We start from the raw sequence: 18,272 nt of genomic DNA, 5'->3' as shown, positions 1-18,272 counted from the left end.
AGCCAACACCTAGTCTATCCAGAGCTGGCGTGGGGGCAGGACATGGAAATAGCTACCTTCCACTGGTCTCTTCTACTCTGTCAAGTCATTTATTCCTCCTCCATCCACTTTCCATCTTTATACACTGTGGATTACAGAAATCTGCTAGTTTCAGCAAAGATGGTTTGGATGTTTCTTGTTCTCACTGTTTGGGGGCAATCTGAGAGGAAACAGGGAAGGAAAGTCTTTATGTTGCCATTTTGAATGGAAGCTGTAGTTCCATTTTAGAAGCCAGTGCCTCTCTCTGAAGGCAAACATTTTATGAATCTTTACTCCGTCTAATATAAAGGACCAATAAACTGTTGGCAGACCAATAAATAACTGTTAATCTCTGATTTCAACTAAAATCACTCATTCTAAATACCCCAGTAACTGAACAGCAAATCTTTTACTGTCTATTGCTAGCCCTTCAAACTGTATGTTTGAGATTTTACATTAAAGACCTGTCAAGAGTATGCACATGATACACTCCAAAATACAAAGTTCTCTATCACTTGACTTGCCCCCAGTAGCCTTCCATTCAACAAGGTTCTGAGGCATTTTCCTATTTGGCAACCAAAAATTATAAATTTGTAATAAATACATGACTTTTTATTAGTTTCTTAGTGGCAATAAAAGCATTATAGAGGATTCTCTGAACAGCTATACTACATCTTGCTCATATCACATTTCCTTACTGGATATATATGATTGTCATCAGATGCTATCCCTAACATACTGCCTACAGAAGAAACCTGCTCTTTTCAAGCAAAAGAAAACAAAGAAATTTAACATCAATTCTACCCCAAGAAGTATCTTTTTTACTTAATGTAAAATAGTCCCTATTGATGTCAGCTGGAAACTGACATCAATAATTTCATCACTAATGTCCACTAACATACGCTGTAACAGCATATCGATCCTCCCAGCTTCAAGTACACCCACTATTTTAACAGATTCTAAAGTTTTCCATTCTTGATCTTCAAGCTCCATCCAGTCCTCAATTACTGTCACCAGAATATTTCCATTTGGACGTTTCCCCACCATTCAAACTCCTTACCGAACATTTCACCCTATCTAATCTGCTCTCCTGGATCCCTCATTTCTTTCCTTGAAGCAAACCTACTGGACACCTCTCTCTTCCCTTCAACTCCCACATATCCAGTCACCGAGTCCTTGTGCTTTTCCTTTTGATGTTCTTCATACCTCCTCTTCCCCCAATTCAGGCTCTATGTTAGGAACAGCAGTTCAAAAGCCACTTAACTAATGTACCTGCATCAAGCTCTCCGATCCATTAAAAAAAAAAAAACTTCCTTCACCCTATATCTACTTTCTAGATGCTCTCTAATTTCTCTTCTCTCGTTTTCCAGAAAATAAAAGAAACAAACAAAAAAAAATCGCTTGTCGGGCTTCCCTCGTGGCGCAGTGGTTGAGAGTCCGCCTGCCAATGCAGGGGACACGGGTTTGTGCCGCGGTCCGGGAAGATCCCACATGCCGCGGAGCGGCTGGGCCCGTGAGCCATGGCCGCTAAGCCTGCGCGTCCGGAGCCTGTACTCCGCAACGGGAGAGGTCACAGCAGTGAGAGGCCTGCGTACCGCAAAAAAAAAAAAAAAAAAAAAAAAATCGCTTGTCAACACGTTACACCCTGACTCCTCTCTTTCTACTTTTCAGTCTCTCACCATTCTCTCCAGCTTTACTGAGTGTTCAGTTCTCTGCTCACACCTTGTTCTTCTCCCCTGCACGCCTCTGTCCTCCCAGCTTTTCTCCCCAGTGATAAAGGATGATCAGGTTAGTCTCATCCAGTGTGGCTCCCTTCACTCCCAAGATCTCCAAAAAGGATCTGAAGCTCTTCCTTGAATAGACTGTACATTGCTTTATCTACCGCCTGTGATAAATGTAACGATAACTCCCTGGTACTGTATCTGTCTGTGAGACAGTCAGCCCGTGAGATTCTTAAGGGCAGCAATTGCTTCTTATTACTCTCATAGCCCCATGGCAAGCACAGTGCATATACCAGACATTCATTAAATGTTCACTGAGCACTTAATCAAATACCCTCAACTACCCTTGCTCCCAAACTGTAAACTTCTCATTACCCATAAGCTGCAAACTAAATCCTTTCTGTTATTTAAGTATTGAATATCAAATAATATCGGGTAGAGCGTTTAAAATTAATCTCACTGGACGTGATCACTATAAATGTCTAGATAATGATTACACATGGGCTGAGTGGGAGGAGGTTGTGACTGGGATGGGACACAGGAAAGAGGCTTCAGGGGTTGGGGAGCAGTTTTATTTCTTCACCAGATGATAGTTTCAAGGGAATTTGCCTTAGAATAATTCATTACCCTATAGGATTGTGTTGTGTGGTTTTCTGTGACTGTTTTTTCTTACAATATGATGAAATTATATTAGTCTAACTTAAAATAACTAACGTATAAAATATGGCTACTCACCAAAACAGAACTCAGCCTTTGGCCTTAGCTTAGTTGCATCGCTAACCTAACAAGAAAGAGAGATGAATCACTCACTTCTTCATGTGCTACTATAACCAATCTTAAACACTATGTGAATTCCACATGTATGATTTCCCAGTAATCATACACATTTAGCACACAGATCTAAAATTGAACTTTAAGGCAACTGAAAAAGAACTGTAAATTAAATTTAGAATATGGGTCCCAACTTTAAGATGTTTAAAACAAATGATACTTCCATGCTCTCTTTGAACAAAATTGTTTTTTCTTCAAAGGAAGTGCAAAGAAATTGAAAATAAACCATTAAGTTTTATGTCACACATACACATATTTTTGGTTTAATGTAGTTTTCCAAATACCCTCAATGAATACACCACAGAAACTATGAATTCTTGCCAAATTGCATATTTCTAAATTAGCTGTGAACTGCATGAGGAAATGGTGGTGGGTAAGGGGGAGATTGTATATTTAATAAAGTCCAAAAATCCAGAAGGCATTAACCTGCAATGAGGAAATCAAAATGGCACTGGATTCCCACTTGTACATTAAAATACCCTAGGATAATAATGGGCCCCTCCTTTACTAAAAGCGGCACATGGTCCCGTATAGAAGGTGAAGCAACTAGTTGCACCTGGTTGCTGCTAGCCCTTTAAATAAAGTAGCTCACATGGAAGCCCATTCACGACTGTTGCCATGCTGTTGCCCAGTGTTAGAACTTACAACTGTAGCATCTGTTCTGTACCTTCAGAAGGAATTCTAAGTCTGGGGTTCCTGACTGATCTCAACTACAAATTGAGCAGTGAGTCACAATGAAATTTGTTCCAGGAATTAATTCTGGGGAAAAAGTGGCATGTCTAATGTAGAGTACAAGGTGTACAATTCAAACTTCAGTAAGCTGTGGGACAGAGATGAAACCTAACAGAACTACACAGGGAAGGTTATATTTTAAAAAGGAAGCAATGGAGGAGGGGAATGCAGCTGGCCAGTCAGTCTGCCTGCTTTGCTGAGTTAATACCTTAATTTTTAAAAAGACCAGGCAACAAGCAATTGAAAAGATACAGGCACATGGGCAATTTCTACCTCAAATGCCTATTCCAAGAAAACAGGCCTTTCCACATCACTTCATTAAGAGTCAAAGGTCCCTGGCAGCATATTTACATTGTAGTATACCTTTACTGTAGGCAATCAAGTAAAGGGGAGGTGGGGGCCGGAATTATCTACAATTTATTCTACAATGTAATTCTACACTTGCTTCCTAATGATAGTCTCTATAGAATTTAAGCTGTAAGATACCCTGAAGTATTACTAAATGTCTTAAATTTACAGGAACACTTGAGATATACTTCAACAATATTTGTCTTTTGCAAATTTACATAATATGGCTTTAACATAAAATGGTTCCCTTTAAATATGTAATTTTTTTGGTCAATGAGAATGAATAGCTCTATTATGATGCTGATAACAGCTTTTTTTAATCAAAATATCTTTCTTTTAAATAGAGGCACACTTGTAAATTGTTCTTCTGTTGAAGACCTTTGCTAACAAATCTCAGTGTATGCATAATAGTATGTATATGCATATTAATCATACTGAGTTGCTATTTTTCATATCTCATCTTAAGTCATCATCAAGCTTATTACTTTGTGTAAAACAAAACTAGTTCCTCAGCATCTCTCTATCTCAGTTCCCAAAACACTAAGAAAAGACAATAAGAGGGAAAAAACTACCTAATACCAAATCTAAATTTCTGAAAAGAAAAGAAAAACAGTATTGCAAAAATTCCAGAAAAATCAACAAACAAGAAAACAAGTTAGTAGAGACAAAGTCAAATGAGGGAAAAAAACCCATCTTTTATCATGAAGATGGTTCATATTTTCCTCAAAGTAAAACATAAAGGAACAAACAAAGGTAATGAGATTAAAAATTACAGTTTAAATAAATAAATACAGACTTAGAAAAATCTTCTCCAGATTTCCCAAAGACAGAACCTAATTGGTAACAGACGAATCTCCCCTTCTGACGTTCATATACCTGATCATAAAAGTTAATGTTAACTTTTCAATTTGCCACATCCTGTAATTTAACTCCATATTCTTCCTAATTTTATCAAAGAACTTCCTAAACATAGTAATCAGGTACTGTTTTCAATGTAATATGAACCAGAACATCATCTTAAATGGCAAAGCGAGGAGATGGCTCCTTTTATTCACACTCTCATTCTAAGGGATTTTAATTCATGCATGAATGTAAGACAATACAGAGAGACTACCTTTGAAATGTAGGTAAGTTTAATGGCTCCAACACGTGATGATCCAGAAGGCAGGTTCTATAAACAGATTATTAATATATAATTATTATCCAACATTACAAATTTATTTCATATAAAATGTTCTACACACACCAAAAAAGTTAAGAAATCAGATTTTTTTAAATGTCACACTTTACAAATTAACATTCCAGTTCAAGTATTTACTAAGTCTGAAATCAAGTGGACAACATGGATAACAAAACTGAACTCTAGTCTGTTCCACCACAACGCATTTTATAACTAAAAGGCTATTTTGTTAGCACTGTATCTAAACTTTTCTTTTTCATAAACAAGATCAGATTTTACTCCAGAAAGCAATGGGGAAAAATATTTAGACATAAAACAAACACAAATGTAAGAAATTTCAAAAGAGTATACATGTAACTTTGTTTTATTAAAATTTTTAAATCAAATATATCTCTTGAAAAAGACTGAATTTTCCCTCATTTAAATTATATTAGTATTTATTACACCATAACTAATCTACATTTATACCATTTTTCCAAAAAATTATTGATACTTTTAAAACCATATTCAGGGAATGTATATATTGGCACTTTCATAAAAAAATATTTTTATTCTTCCCTTAACAAGTTTAAGATGTAGTTTGTGTCTTAAAAGAGCTAAGGGTAAATTAAGAAGAAGGAGAATCATTTCATGCTGAGGCTATCAGGAAAGACTCAGTGAAAGAATGAAGGGCTTTTAAGCTGTACTTTATTAAAGAAAAATTCTGAAACACAAAAAGCAGGAGAGAGAATATTCCAGGCAGAGAAAACAGATGAGCTACAGCAAGCAGATGAGGATGTCCAGAAGCTCTCTACTGAAATGGGAAAAAGGCTGTGTTGGGCCATAATATAGAGTCATATAGGGCTGAAGAAAGAAACAGCAGTTTAGGAACTTGAACTAAGAACCTAATTATACAGGACCTAAATAAGAAACAAACTAGCAAGGAATTTATACTGTTAAGAATTTGAAAACATTAAAGAAGGCTTTGTGAGCAGTTCTGTAATCAAACTGTGTTTTAATTAATATATCTTATAACAAACTGGATGGATTATATAAAGGGGGAAGATGGAGGTGGGAAAATCAGATAAAAGAATCTGGAAAAAAGTAATAAATATAAACGCAAAGACTGACAGATTTCAAAAGTAAAACAATCTTGATTTTGAATGTTTCCTCCACTGTAGATTAAGAATCAACCTTTTGGGACCTTCAAGGTGGCAGAGGAGTAAGACATGGAGATCACCTTCCTCCCCAAATACATCAAAAATACATCTACAGGTGGAACAACTCCTACAGAACACCAACTGAATGCTAGCAGAAGACCTCAGACTTGCCAAAACGCAAGAAACTCCCCATGTACCTGGGAAGGGTAAAAGAAAAAAGAAAAAACAGAGACAAAAGAATAGGGATGGGACCTGCACCTCTGGGAAGGAGCTGTGAAGGAGGAAATGTTTCCACACACTAGGAAGCCCCTTCACTGGAAGAGATGGGGGTGGGAGGGGGGTGGGCAGGGGGGAAGCTTCAGAGTCACGGAGGGGAGCACAGCAACAGGGGTGCAGAGGGCAAAGCGGAAAGATTCCCGCACAGAGAGGATCGGTGCCAACCAGCACTCACCAGCCAGAGAGGCTTGTGTGCTCACCTGCCGGGGCAGGTCAGGGCTGGGAGCTGAGGCTCGGGCTTTGGAGGTCAGATCCCAGAGACAGGACTGGGGCTGGCTGCGTGAACACAGCCTGAAGGGGGCTAGTGTGCCACAGCTAGCCAGGAGGGAGTCCGGAAAAAAGTCTGTACCTGCCTAAGAGGCAAGAGACCATTGTTTCAGGGTGTGTGAGGAGAGGGGAATCCTTCCCTGTCTGCCCACAGAAGGCAGAGCACTGCCTTAACAAGCTCCAGAGACAGGCGCGAGCCACAGCTATCAGCTCAGACCCCAGAGATGGGCGTGAAACACTAATGCTGCTGCTGCAGCCCCAGGAACCCTGTGTGCAAGCACAGGTCACTATCCACACCCGCGCTCAGGAGCCTTTGCAGCCCGCCACTGCCAGGGGTCCCACGATCCAGGGACAACTTCCCTGGGAGAACACACAGCACGCCTCAGGCTGTTGCAGTGTCACGCCAGCCTCTGCCGCTGCAGGTTCCTCCCACGTTCCAACTCTAACTACCATACCCCTCCCACCCCCTAGCTTGAATGAGCCAGAGCGCCCTAATCAGCTGCTGCTTTAACCCCGTCCTGTCTGGGTAGGAACAGAAGGCTGAGGGCAACCTACACGCAGAGGTGAGGACAAAACCAAAGCTGAACCCCAGGAGCTGTGCGAAGAACGAAGAGAAAGGGAAATCTCTCCCAGCAGCCTCAGGAGCAGTGGATTAAATCCCCACAATCAACCTGAGGTACCCTGCATCTGTGGAATACCTGAATAGACAACAAATCAAGCCAAAATTGAGGCGGTGGACTTTAGAAGCAACTGTAGACTTGGGGTTTGCTGTCTACGACTGACTTGTTTCTGATTTTTACGTTTATCTTAGTATAGTTTTTAGTGCTTGTTATCATTGGTGGATTTGTTTACTGGTTTGGTTGCTCTCTTTTTTTTATTACTTTTTTATTTTAATAATTTTTTTTAATTTTAATTATTTTATTCATTTATTTACTTACTTTTTTTCCCTCCCTTTTCTTCTGAGCCATGTGGCTGACAGACTCTTGGTGCTCTGGTCTGGTGTCAGGCCTGAGCCTCTGAGGCAGGAGAGCCAAGTTCAGGACATTGGACCACCAGAGACCTCCCGGCCCCATGTAATATCAATCAGCGAGAGCTCTCCCAGAGATCTCCATCTCAACACTAAAACCCAGCTCCACCCAACGGCCAGCAAGCTCCAGTGTTGGACGCCCCATGCCAAACAACCAGCAAGACAGGAATACAACCCACCTATTAGCAGAGAGGCTGCCTAAAATGATACTAAGTTCACAGACACCCCAAAACACACCATTGGACGTAGCCCTGCCCACCAGAAAGTCAAGATCCAGCCCCACCCACCAGAACATAGGCACCAGTCCCCTCCACCAGGAAGCCTACACAACCCTGAACCAACCTTACCCACTGGGGGCAGACACTAAAAACAACGGGAACTATGAACATGCAGGCTGCAAAAAGGAGACCCTAAGCACAGCAAGTTAAGCAAAATGAGAAGACAGAGAAATACGCAGCAGATGAAGGAGCAAGGTAAAAACCCACCAGACCAAACAAAGGAAGAGGAAATAGGCAGTCTACCTGAAAAAGAATTCAGAGTAATGATAGTGAAGATGATCCAAATTCTTGGAAATAGAATGGAGAAAATATAAGAAACGTTTACCAAGGACCTAGAAGAACTAAAGAGCAAACAAACAATGATGAATGACACAATAAATGAAATTAAAAATTCTCTAGAAGGAATCAATAGCAGAATAACTGAGGCAGAAGAACAGATAAGTGACCTGGAAGATAAAATAGTGGAAATAACTACAGCAGAGCAGAATAAAGAAAAAAGAATGAAAAAATTGAGGACAATCTCAGAGACCTCTGGAACAACATTAAACGCACCAACATTTGAATTATAGGGGTCCCAGAAGAAGAGAAAAAGAAACGGACTGAGAAAATATTTGAAGACATTATAGTTGAAAACTTCCTTAACATGGGAAAGGAAACAGTCAATGAAGTCCAGGAAGCACAGAGAGTCCCATACAGGATAAATCCAAGGAGAAACACACCAAGACACATATTAATCAAACTATCAAAAATTAAATACAAAGAAAAAATATTAAAAGCAGCAAGGAAAAAGCAACAAATAACATACAAGGGAATCCCCATAAGGTTAACAGCTGATCTTTCAGCAGAAACTCTGCAAGCCAGAAAGGAGTGGCAGGACGTATTTAAAGCGATGAAAGGGAAAAAGCTACAACCAAGATTGCTCTACCCAGCAAGGATCTCATTCAGATTCGATGGAGAAATTAAAACATTTACAGACAAGCAAAAGTTAAGAGAATTCAGCACCACCAAACCAGCTTTACAACAAATGCTAAAGGAACTTCTCTAGGCAGGAAACACAAGAGAAGGTAAACACCTACAAAAACAAACCCAAAACAATTGAGAAAATGGTAATAGGAACATACATATCGATAATTACCTTAAATGTAAATGGATTAAATGCTCCAACCAAAAGACACAGACTGGCTGAATGGATACAAAAACAAGACCTGTATATATGCTGTCTACAAGAGACCCACTTCAGACCTAGGGACACATACAGACTGAAAGTGAAGGGATGGAAAAAGGTATTCCATGCAAATGGAAATCAAAAGAAAGCTGGAGTAGCAATTCTCATATCAGATAAAATAGACTTTAAAATAAAGACTATTACAAGAGACAAAGAAGGACACTACATAATGATCAAGGGATCAATCCAAGAAGAAGATATAACAACTGTAAATGTTTATGCACCCAACATAAGAGCACCTCCATACATAAGGCAAATGCTAACAGCCATAAAAGGGGAAATCGACAGTAACACAAGGGTAGGGGACTTTAATACCGCACTTTCACCAATGGACAGATCATCCAAAATGAAAATAAATACGGAAACACATGCTTTAAATGACATATTAGACAAGATGGGACTTAACTGATATTTATAGGACATTCCATCCAAAAAAAACAGAACACACTTTCTTCTCAAGTGCTCATGGAACACTCTCCAGGATAGATCGTATCTTGGGTCACAAATCAAGCCTTGGTAAATTTAAGAAAATTGAAATTGTATCAAGTATCTTTTCCGACCACAACGCTATGAGACTAGATATCAATCACAGGGAAAAAACTGTAAAAAATACAAACACATGGAGACTAAACAATACACTACTAAATAACCAAGAGATCATGGAAGAAATCAAAGAGGAAATCAAAAAATACCTAGAAACAAATGACAATGAAAACACGACGACCCAAAACCTATGGGATGCAGCAAAAGCGGTTCTAAGAGGGAAGTTTACAGCAATACAATCCTACCTCAAGAAAAAAGAAACATCTCAAATAAACTACCTAACCTTACACCTAAAGCAATTAGAGAAAGAAGAACAAAAAAACCCTAAAGGTAGCAGAAGGAAAGAAATCATAAAGATCAGGTCAGAAATAAATGAAAAATATGAAGGAAACAATAGCAAGGATCAATAAAACTAAAAGCCGGTTCTTTGAGAAGATAAACAGAATTGAAACCAGTAGCCAGACTCATCAAGAAAAAAAGAGAGAAGACTCAAATCAACAGAATTAGAAAAGAAAAAGGAGAAGTAACAACTGACGCTGCAGAAATACAAAGGATCATGAGAGATTACTACAAACAACTATATGCCCATAAAGCAGACAACCTAGAAGAAATGGACAAATTCTTAGAAAAGCACAAGCTTCCGAGACTGAACCAGGAAGAAATAGAAAATATAAACAGACCAGTCACAAGCACTGAAATTGAAACTGTGATTAAAAATCTTCTAACAAACAAAAAGCCCAGGACCAAATCGCTTCACAGGCGAATTCTAGCAAACATTTAGAGCACAGCTAACACCTATCCTTCTCAAACTCTTCCAAAATACAGCAGAGAGAGGAACACTCCCAAACTCACTCTATGAGGCCACCATCACCCTGATACTAAAACCAAAGATGTCACAAAAAAAGAAAACTACAGACCAATATCACTGATGAACATGGATGCAAAAATCCTCAACAAAATACTAGAAAACAGAATCCAACAGCACATTAAAAGGATCACACACCATGATCAAGTGGGGTTTATCCCAGGAATGCAAGGACTCTTCAATACATGTAAATCAATCAATGTCATAAACGATATTAACAAATTGAAGAAGAAAAACCATATGATCATCTCAATAGATGCAGAGAAAGCTTTCGACAAAATTCAACACCCATTTATGATAAAAAACTCTCCAGAAAGTAGGCACAGAGGGAACTTATCTCAACATAATAAAGGCCATATATGACAAACCCACAGCCAACGTCATTCTCAATGGTGAAAAACTGAAGCCATTTCCTCTAAAATCAGGAACAAGACAAGGATGCCCACCCTCACCACTATTATTCAACACAGTTTTGGAAGTTTTAGCCACAGCAATCAGAAAAGAAAAATAAATAAAAGGAATACAAATTGGAAAAGAAGAAGTAAAAGTGTCACTGTTTGCAGATGACGTGATACTATACATAGAGAATCCTAAAGATGCTACCAGAAAACTACTAGAGCTAATCAATGAACTTGGTAAAGTAGCAGGACACAAAATTAATGCACAGAAATCTCTTGCATTCCTATACACGAATGATGAAAAATCTGAAAGAGAAATTAAGGAAACACTCCCATTTACCACTGCAACAAAAAAAGAAAATACCTAGGAATAAACCTACCTAAGGAGACGAAAGACCTGTATGCAGAAAACTATAAGAAACTGATGAAAGAAATTAAAGATGATACAAACAGATGGAGAGATATACCAAGTTCTTGGACTGGAAGAATCAACACTGTGAAAATGACTATACTACCCAAAGCAATCTACAGATTCAATGCAATCCCTATCAAACTACCAATGACATTTTTCACAGAACTAGAACAAAAAAATCACACAATTTGTATGGAAACACAAAAGACCCCGAATAGCCAAAGCAATCTTGAGAAAGAAAAATGGAGCTGGAGGAATCAGGCTCCCTGACTTCAGACTATACTACAAAGCTACAGTAATCAAGACAGTATGGTATTGGCACAAAAACAGAAATATAGATCAATGGAACAGGATAGAAAGCCCAGAGATAAACCCACACACATATGGTCACCTTGTCTTTGATAAAGGAGGCAAGAGTATACAATGGAGAAAAGACAGCCTCTTCAATAAGTGGTGCTGGGAAAACTAGACAGCTACATGTAAAAGAATGAAATTAGAACACTCCCTAACACCATACACAAAAAAACTCAAAATGGATTAAAGACCTAAATTTAAGGCCAGACACTATAAAACTCTTAGAGGGTAACATAGGCAGAACACTCTATGACATAAATCACAGCAAGATCCTTTTTGACCCAGCTCCTAGAGAAATGGAAATAAAAACAAAAATAAACAAATGGGACCTAATGAAACTTAAAAGCTTTTGCACAGCAAAGGAAACCATAAACAAGATGAAAAGACAACCCTCAGAATGGGAGAAAATATTTGCAAATGAAGCAAATGACAAAGGATTAATCTCAAAATATACAAGCAGCACATGCAGCTGAATATCAAGAAAAACAAACAACCCAATCTAAAAATAGGCAGAAGACCTAAATAGACATTTCTCCAAAGAAGATATGCAGATTGCCAACAAACACATGAAAGGATGCTCAACATCACTAATCATTAGAGAAATGCAAATCAAAACTACAATGAGGTATCACCTCACACTGGCAGAATGGCCATTATCAAAAAATCTACAAACAATAAGTGCGGGAGAAGGTGTGGAGAAAAGGGAACCCTCCTCTGGAGCCCATGCACCACAGCTACAGAGAAGCCCAGATGCGGCAACAAAAGATCCCACATGCCGCATCTAAGACCCCGATGCAGCCACATAAATAAATAAATATTTAATAAAAAAATCTGTGGGCTTGTTCCCAGGAATGATTAGGAGGTACCTTTCTCAAACCTCTATAAGCTTAGCAGAAACATTTAATTCTATGGAAGCCTAGAAATTTAAAAGACTTAAGATTCACAAACATGAACTGATTATTGTTTACAGGGACAGGTCTTTTCAAAACCTGTAGTTTCTATGTAAACTACAACTCTATTATGTTCTGCTTTAAACTACAGACTGTACGAGCTTCCAAATTTAAATCTCCATAAATATGTATATAAAATAAAATTATAATTTTTAATATATACCTTTAAATGGTTGTGTTTTTATATAAAATGTTTTATGTTTAAAGGTTTTTTAAAAAATTTTGGATAAGAAAATGAAATGTTAAAATATCTTCAAGATCTCCTAACCACTACCAATGTGATTTTTTTTCAAACACTGCTATCCTTCCATTCAAAATCATTATTTTTCTTTTAAGTCCTCCATAAGTCTATTATTTGAACTAGCTGAATACAGCTCTAACCCCGTGTGTGAGGAAGAGAAATGAGCAACTATGTCATCACTGCATGACATAAAGCGTCACAGATTAAATAGTGGCACAGTAAAAGGAAATATAAGTAGCTGGGAGATAAAATGATATTCAAAATACCTAGTTTCTAAGAACTGGTACGATTACTGCCAAGTTCAACCAGAAAAAAATCTGGGTTTCAAAATTTGTTACTTGACAATGAACAAGAAATAATAAACCAATCTGACATTTAAGATAAAAAGGGAAAGAAACCGTTTGTTCTCATGAGTTCCTGTACTCATTTTGCCAAAATACTCTTTCAAGTTTTCTCAAATTCACTTCCTAATAAAGCTACTTAGTTATTTAATTCTCCACCACTTCTCATTCCCTCAATAAAACACAGAAAGCGCCGGGACTTCCCTAGTGGCGCAGTGGTTAAAAATACACCTGCCAATGCAGGAGACACGGGTTTGAGCCCTGGTCCGGGAAGATCCCACATGCCGCGGAGCAACTAAGCCTGTGTGCCACAACTACTGAGCCTGTGCTCTAGAGCCCGCAAGCCACAACTACTGAGCCCACGTGCCACAACTACTGAAGCCCGAGTGCCTAGAGCCCATGCTCCACAGCAAGAGAAGCCACCGCGATGAGAAGCCCACTCACCACAACAAAGAGTAGCCCCTGCTCACTGCAACTAGAGAAAGCCTGCGTGCAGCAGCAAAGACCCAACACAGCCATAAATAAATAAATAAATTTATTTATTTTTAAAAAAACAACACAGAAAGCCCCAAATTGATCCCTAGTAATACACTACAATGGATTTTTAAACCAATGGTTAGTGGTAAAGAAAGCAGTGATCAGAGGAAGAACGGCTCCCTAAGGACAGGTGAGCCAAACTAACTTCTTTCATTATCAGGGTTACTATGATCAGTAAAGCAGTCAGTGTTACAGCACTTAACATAGCAACCAGATTGAATCATATGAAATTGCCGTTTTTTAGTAGATCAAAATGGTGGTATATTGGCAATTTCATGTGGTTCAACCACAATAATCTTATCAAGACATTTTACTAAAGTTTTCATGAAGAGATGTGCCTTAATACATTTTAAAGTGACACAAAGCTGGTATTGATGGCTAATACACTGGACAGTAGAATGCAGATTGTAAAAGATTCTTATCAGTTGGAATGAAGAGATAAAATTATTAAGAACTGAATAAAAAGACAGATTTAAAATTCTATACTACATTCAAAAACACTAATGGGCTAATTACACCACAGAAATCTGGCTTTAGAAGAGTTCATGTGAAAAAGATCTAGCTGAGTCCAAACTTTAACATATACCCTCCCTGCTATAGCCAAAGCGAACTATTTTCCAAATACACTACAGGGTTTCTTACTTTGATTTCCTGCCCATGCTATTCTTTGAGCACCAGAATACCCACTTCTCCACCTCTTGGCCAAAATCATACCCATTCTTCTAGATCAATTTCAAATGTTACCACCTCCGTCAAGACTTTCACTCCCTCTGCTAGCTATAATCACACCTTTCCTCTGAAATTCAAGCTTATGGTTCCTTCAGTGTAATAAACATATTCTATTTTGTACTTTTCTTCTTTTAGCTCTGTTTAAGTGGGAAGTACCGACAAAAGGAGAAATTCTAAGAAGACTCTATTACATATAAAGACAGAAAAACAATCAAGGAGTTATAAATAAAATTCAGGAGAAACTATATACGAGTCAGCCAGATCTTATGAAGACAAATGAGGGAGAGCTCACAGGCAGGACTGAGCAGTGGTTTGCATGGGGGAGGAAAACCGAAACTGGAATCTAATAAACTGTAATCAGAGGGAGTCAAAGGGGGCTAAGTTACTTTCCACCTTGGGAAAAGGAGTTTCGGAAGGGATTGTGCCACAGATAAAGGGATGGGTAGTAAAAGGGAGGAACTGGATTTGTGTTTTTAAAAAAAGGAAAAAGAAGGTAAACATGAACTTTTGATTTCTGCTGACTTGTTCCTTCTCCCAGTGACTCTGGTCAAGTAAATAAAGGTATTAATCATGCAGTTGCATAGACAGGTTACTATCACCCAAGAAAGTTGGTCACACCCAGAGATAAGGGAGTAAAACAGGGTGTCAATAAACTCAATAAGGATAAGGAGAGAGAAAAGACAGTTCCTAGCAAAGAAAGTCTCATACAAAGTCAGCACTCAAATAATATAAACTGAATTAAAATACAAATTATCTTCCAAAATTTGAAAGGCTGCATGTGGATAAAGGACTAAATTTATAGAGAATCAGAGGGCAAAAGTAGATCAGTAAGTAGAAGAGGCAAAAGTAGATCAGTAAGTAGAAGATCCAAGGAACCAGCTTCTGGTGCACAAAAAAAATAATAATTAAAAACTGTCTCGAATATAATAAACACTTTTTTTTTGTTTTTTTAGTAATATATAGTTCAAACAACAGTTAAAGTGAAGATCAGGGATAGATGGGTTTCTTGCATTAAGGAGGAGGTTGAATTAATACTAAGGACTAAGGTCCCTAACAACTCAAATTCTTTTTTTTTTTTTTACATTTATAATTTCTTTTAATTATCAGTAGAAGTGCGAGTTGTCAGTATATCTGGTGTAGGAAATGATAAATGTATAAACTCCAAATCCAAGATATATGACACTGTATTTTCTAAAACTTCAACTTCTTGTATTGTGTGACCTTGGGTATATTTTAAACCAGATCGCTGGAGGCTGCCCTGATCACCATCTTATTACCTTTTGTGTAACAGAAGGAAAAAAAAAACCTGTCACAGGACTTCCCTGGCGGTCCAGTGGTTAAGACTCTGCGCTTCCAATGCAGGGGGCGCAGGTTTGATCCCTGCTCCAGGAACTGGGATTCCCCATGCCGCATAGCGCGGCCAAAAAATGGAAAAAAGAAAAAACCTGTCAGAAGTCAAGCTCCAATTTATCATCTCTCCTTGGTCTGTCCCCATTACAGGACAGGATGAGGGGATGTTTGCTTCCTGACTGGACTTGCTTTTCACAAAGTCCTGCTGGGGGTTACTCAGTACCCTGTGGCCTTCAAGGGTATTGCCAATTGATTACTTTTTCAATTATCTAGTATTTATCCTAGTTCTCTTTTTTTTCCTTTTTTATTTTAATTTTTTTACTGAAATATAGTTGATTTACAATTTTGTGTTAATTTCTGCTGCATATATATATGCCATATACACACATATACATACACACTCTTTTTTATATTCTTTCCCATTATGATTTATCTCAGGATATTGAATATAGTTCCTTACATCTCAAATTCTATATAAACAAATATAAATGCATTAGCACATATTTATTTTGTCTAACCTAAAATCAGTACTGGGGAGGAAAGAATACCAGACCAGTTGTTAGGGGATCTGGGTCCTGCTCTGTGACACAGAATGGAACCTCCTACCAGTCCCTGCTCTTCCCCAACTTTTCATTCCTCACCTGCACAAGTCATCCACTAGACCAAATCAGCTTAGAAGTTTGCTAGGGACTCATCTCTTGCTTTGCACATGCTTCCTTGCAACATACTTCTCAATTTGAATAAAGAGTTTCACAGGCAGAGAAAATTTAAAACTACTCAACAGATGATCTCTAATCCAAGGCCACTCACAGATCTTAAAACTGGGATTCTAATTTTTAATATATGACATTTACCTCCAATAATTTGCAAAACAACAATAAAATCAAATTCACGAGTGGCCAACACTCAAGTCTGACACTACAAGATGAAAGACTATACATGTGCAAGAGTATCAACTCGTTTAAGTAGTTTATTTACCAAAAGATAGTAGTCTCTATCTTAGAGACAGTATCTTAAATTTAAACGATTCAAAAATTTTCTACCAGAGTTAAGAGTTGCCCCTCCCAAGGAAGGGAAAACATAAATACATGCATAAATTTTTATCAAATAAACTTAGTTTCATCTTCTGAAATTTATTTAACACAGTAGGAGTTGGGGGTACAGGGCAAGGAGAATACAGTCAGTAGAAATAAATCTAAACATATTTTGTTTAGGAAGACAAATCCTAACACCTGCATAGTATATCAAATACTTTCATAATTAAAACTCTTGTATGCTTTTGAAGAGGTAACCCTTTGGATTTTACAAACCTGTGGATTATCCATGTACCATACAAAACTATCTTCTCTGGTATCCAGTATGAAGTACCTCCGAAGAAATTTCCCACTGTTTTCATTTTCTTCAATGTCTAGAAAACCACAAATGCGATTCTGACGATCCACATAAGGCATTTCTGTGCTTGAACATTACACTGTAAAATAAAAACATTAACAGTAAGTACTTCTCAGTGGACTTCAAGCATTAAATGTGCTATGGTATGGTTTATTCAACAAAGAGCCCACTTTCCAACATTAGGTGGGGGCTGGTTAATGTGAATACATAAAAGCATGGGCAAAAATCACTTGAAATTAAGCTTATTGTGAGTGGTTACTAAATGCAACTATATAGAACTGATGCGGACAAGGGACAGCTATTCATGTCAGCTGAATAATTTACTTAACTTTTCACTATGAGTAGGCATCGTCATCCCCATTTCATAGGTAAGAAATATAACACTGAGAAGGGGAAGTGCCTTTCCAAGATTAGTGAACTAGCAGGTAATGAATCAAAACATGAACCCAGATTCTTGGACTCCAGAGCTTATATCTTAACGTTTACATCATCCTGTCACTCTAAAATCCTTGGTATTATTAAAACCAAAATGAATCAAAATAAAGTAAGCTAACATCATGAAAAGAGAGATAAGCAGGTATTATATGCCCCCCGAATGGAAGACACAAACATCACCAATAAAGAACATATAACAACAACAACAAAAAAAAAGGTTTGTCTCAATCTGATCAAGTTTCTAGATTTCCCTAAGTCCAGCTTCCAGTTCACAGGAAACAAAGAACACAGAAGAACATATTAAACTTCACCACAGGTATTCAATCAGCAAAAGTGGACCGTGGGAAACATCAGGACCAAAAGCCCAGTTTCTTCAGCAAATAAACTACTACAGGGGGGAAAAAAAAAAGGAGAGAGAAAGAGAAGTCACAGATTAAAAGAGACTTCAGAGGCATATCATATTCTGATTCTGAAGTACTGAAATTTTTGTTATGTTCACTAAAGTTAAAAACCATGGCTTGGATAAAAAGCAGTGTTTCCATCCATTTTTCTCTAAAAACTGTAGATATGTGATTCCCTCCTGATGTGATGCAAATCTGCAGACTATTCCTACTCCAAAGGTACTTCTACAGCCAGCGCCAACATCTTTCGGCAGGTTGAATTATTTATGTAACTATTTTTTC

The 18,272-nt window shown here is 38.0% G+C and overlaps 1 protein-coding gene across 2 annotated transcripts in view; it reads right to left on the bottom strand.

Annotated features, from left to right (window-relative positions):
• The window catches only part of PLEKHA1 (pleckstrin homology domain containing A1), a 58,769-nt gene that overhangs the window by 27,986 nt on the left and 12,511 nt on the right, over positions 1–18,272 (bottom strand). For both annotated transcript variants that reach the window (XM_082674376.1, XM_082674375.1), the window contains exons 2-4: positions 17,073–17,233; positions 4,765–4,821; positions 2,475–2,520 (exon numbers count right to left, since the gene is read on the bottom strand). In XM_082674376.1, the coding sequence (XP_082530502.1) occupies positions 2,475–2,520; positions 4,765–4,821; positions 17,073–17,213 (244 nt within the window). In that variant the 5' untranslated portion in view covers positions 17,214–17,233. The remainder of the gene's footprint in view (positions 1–2,474; positions 2,521–4,764; positions 4,822–17,072; positions 17,234–18,272) is intronic.

Source organism: Grampus griseus (assembly GCF_964374135.1).
Source record: "Grampus griseus genome assembly, chromosome: 16".
Taxonomy (NCBI): Eukaryota; Metazoa; Chordata; class Mammalia; order Artiodactyla; family Delphinidae; genus Grampus; species Grampus griseus.
This window is presented reverse-complemented; position numbering and strand designations above follow the sequence as displayed.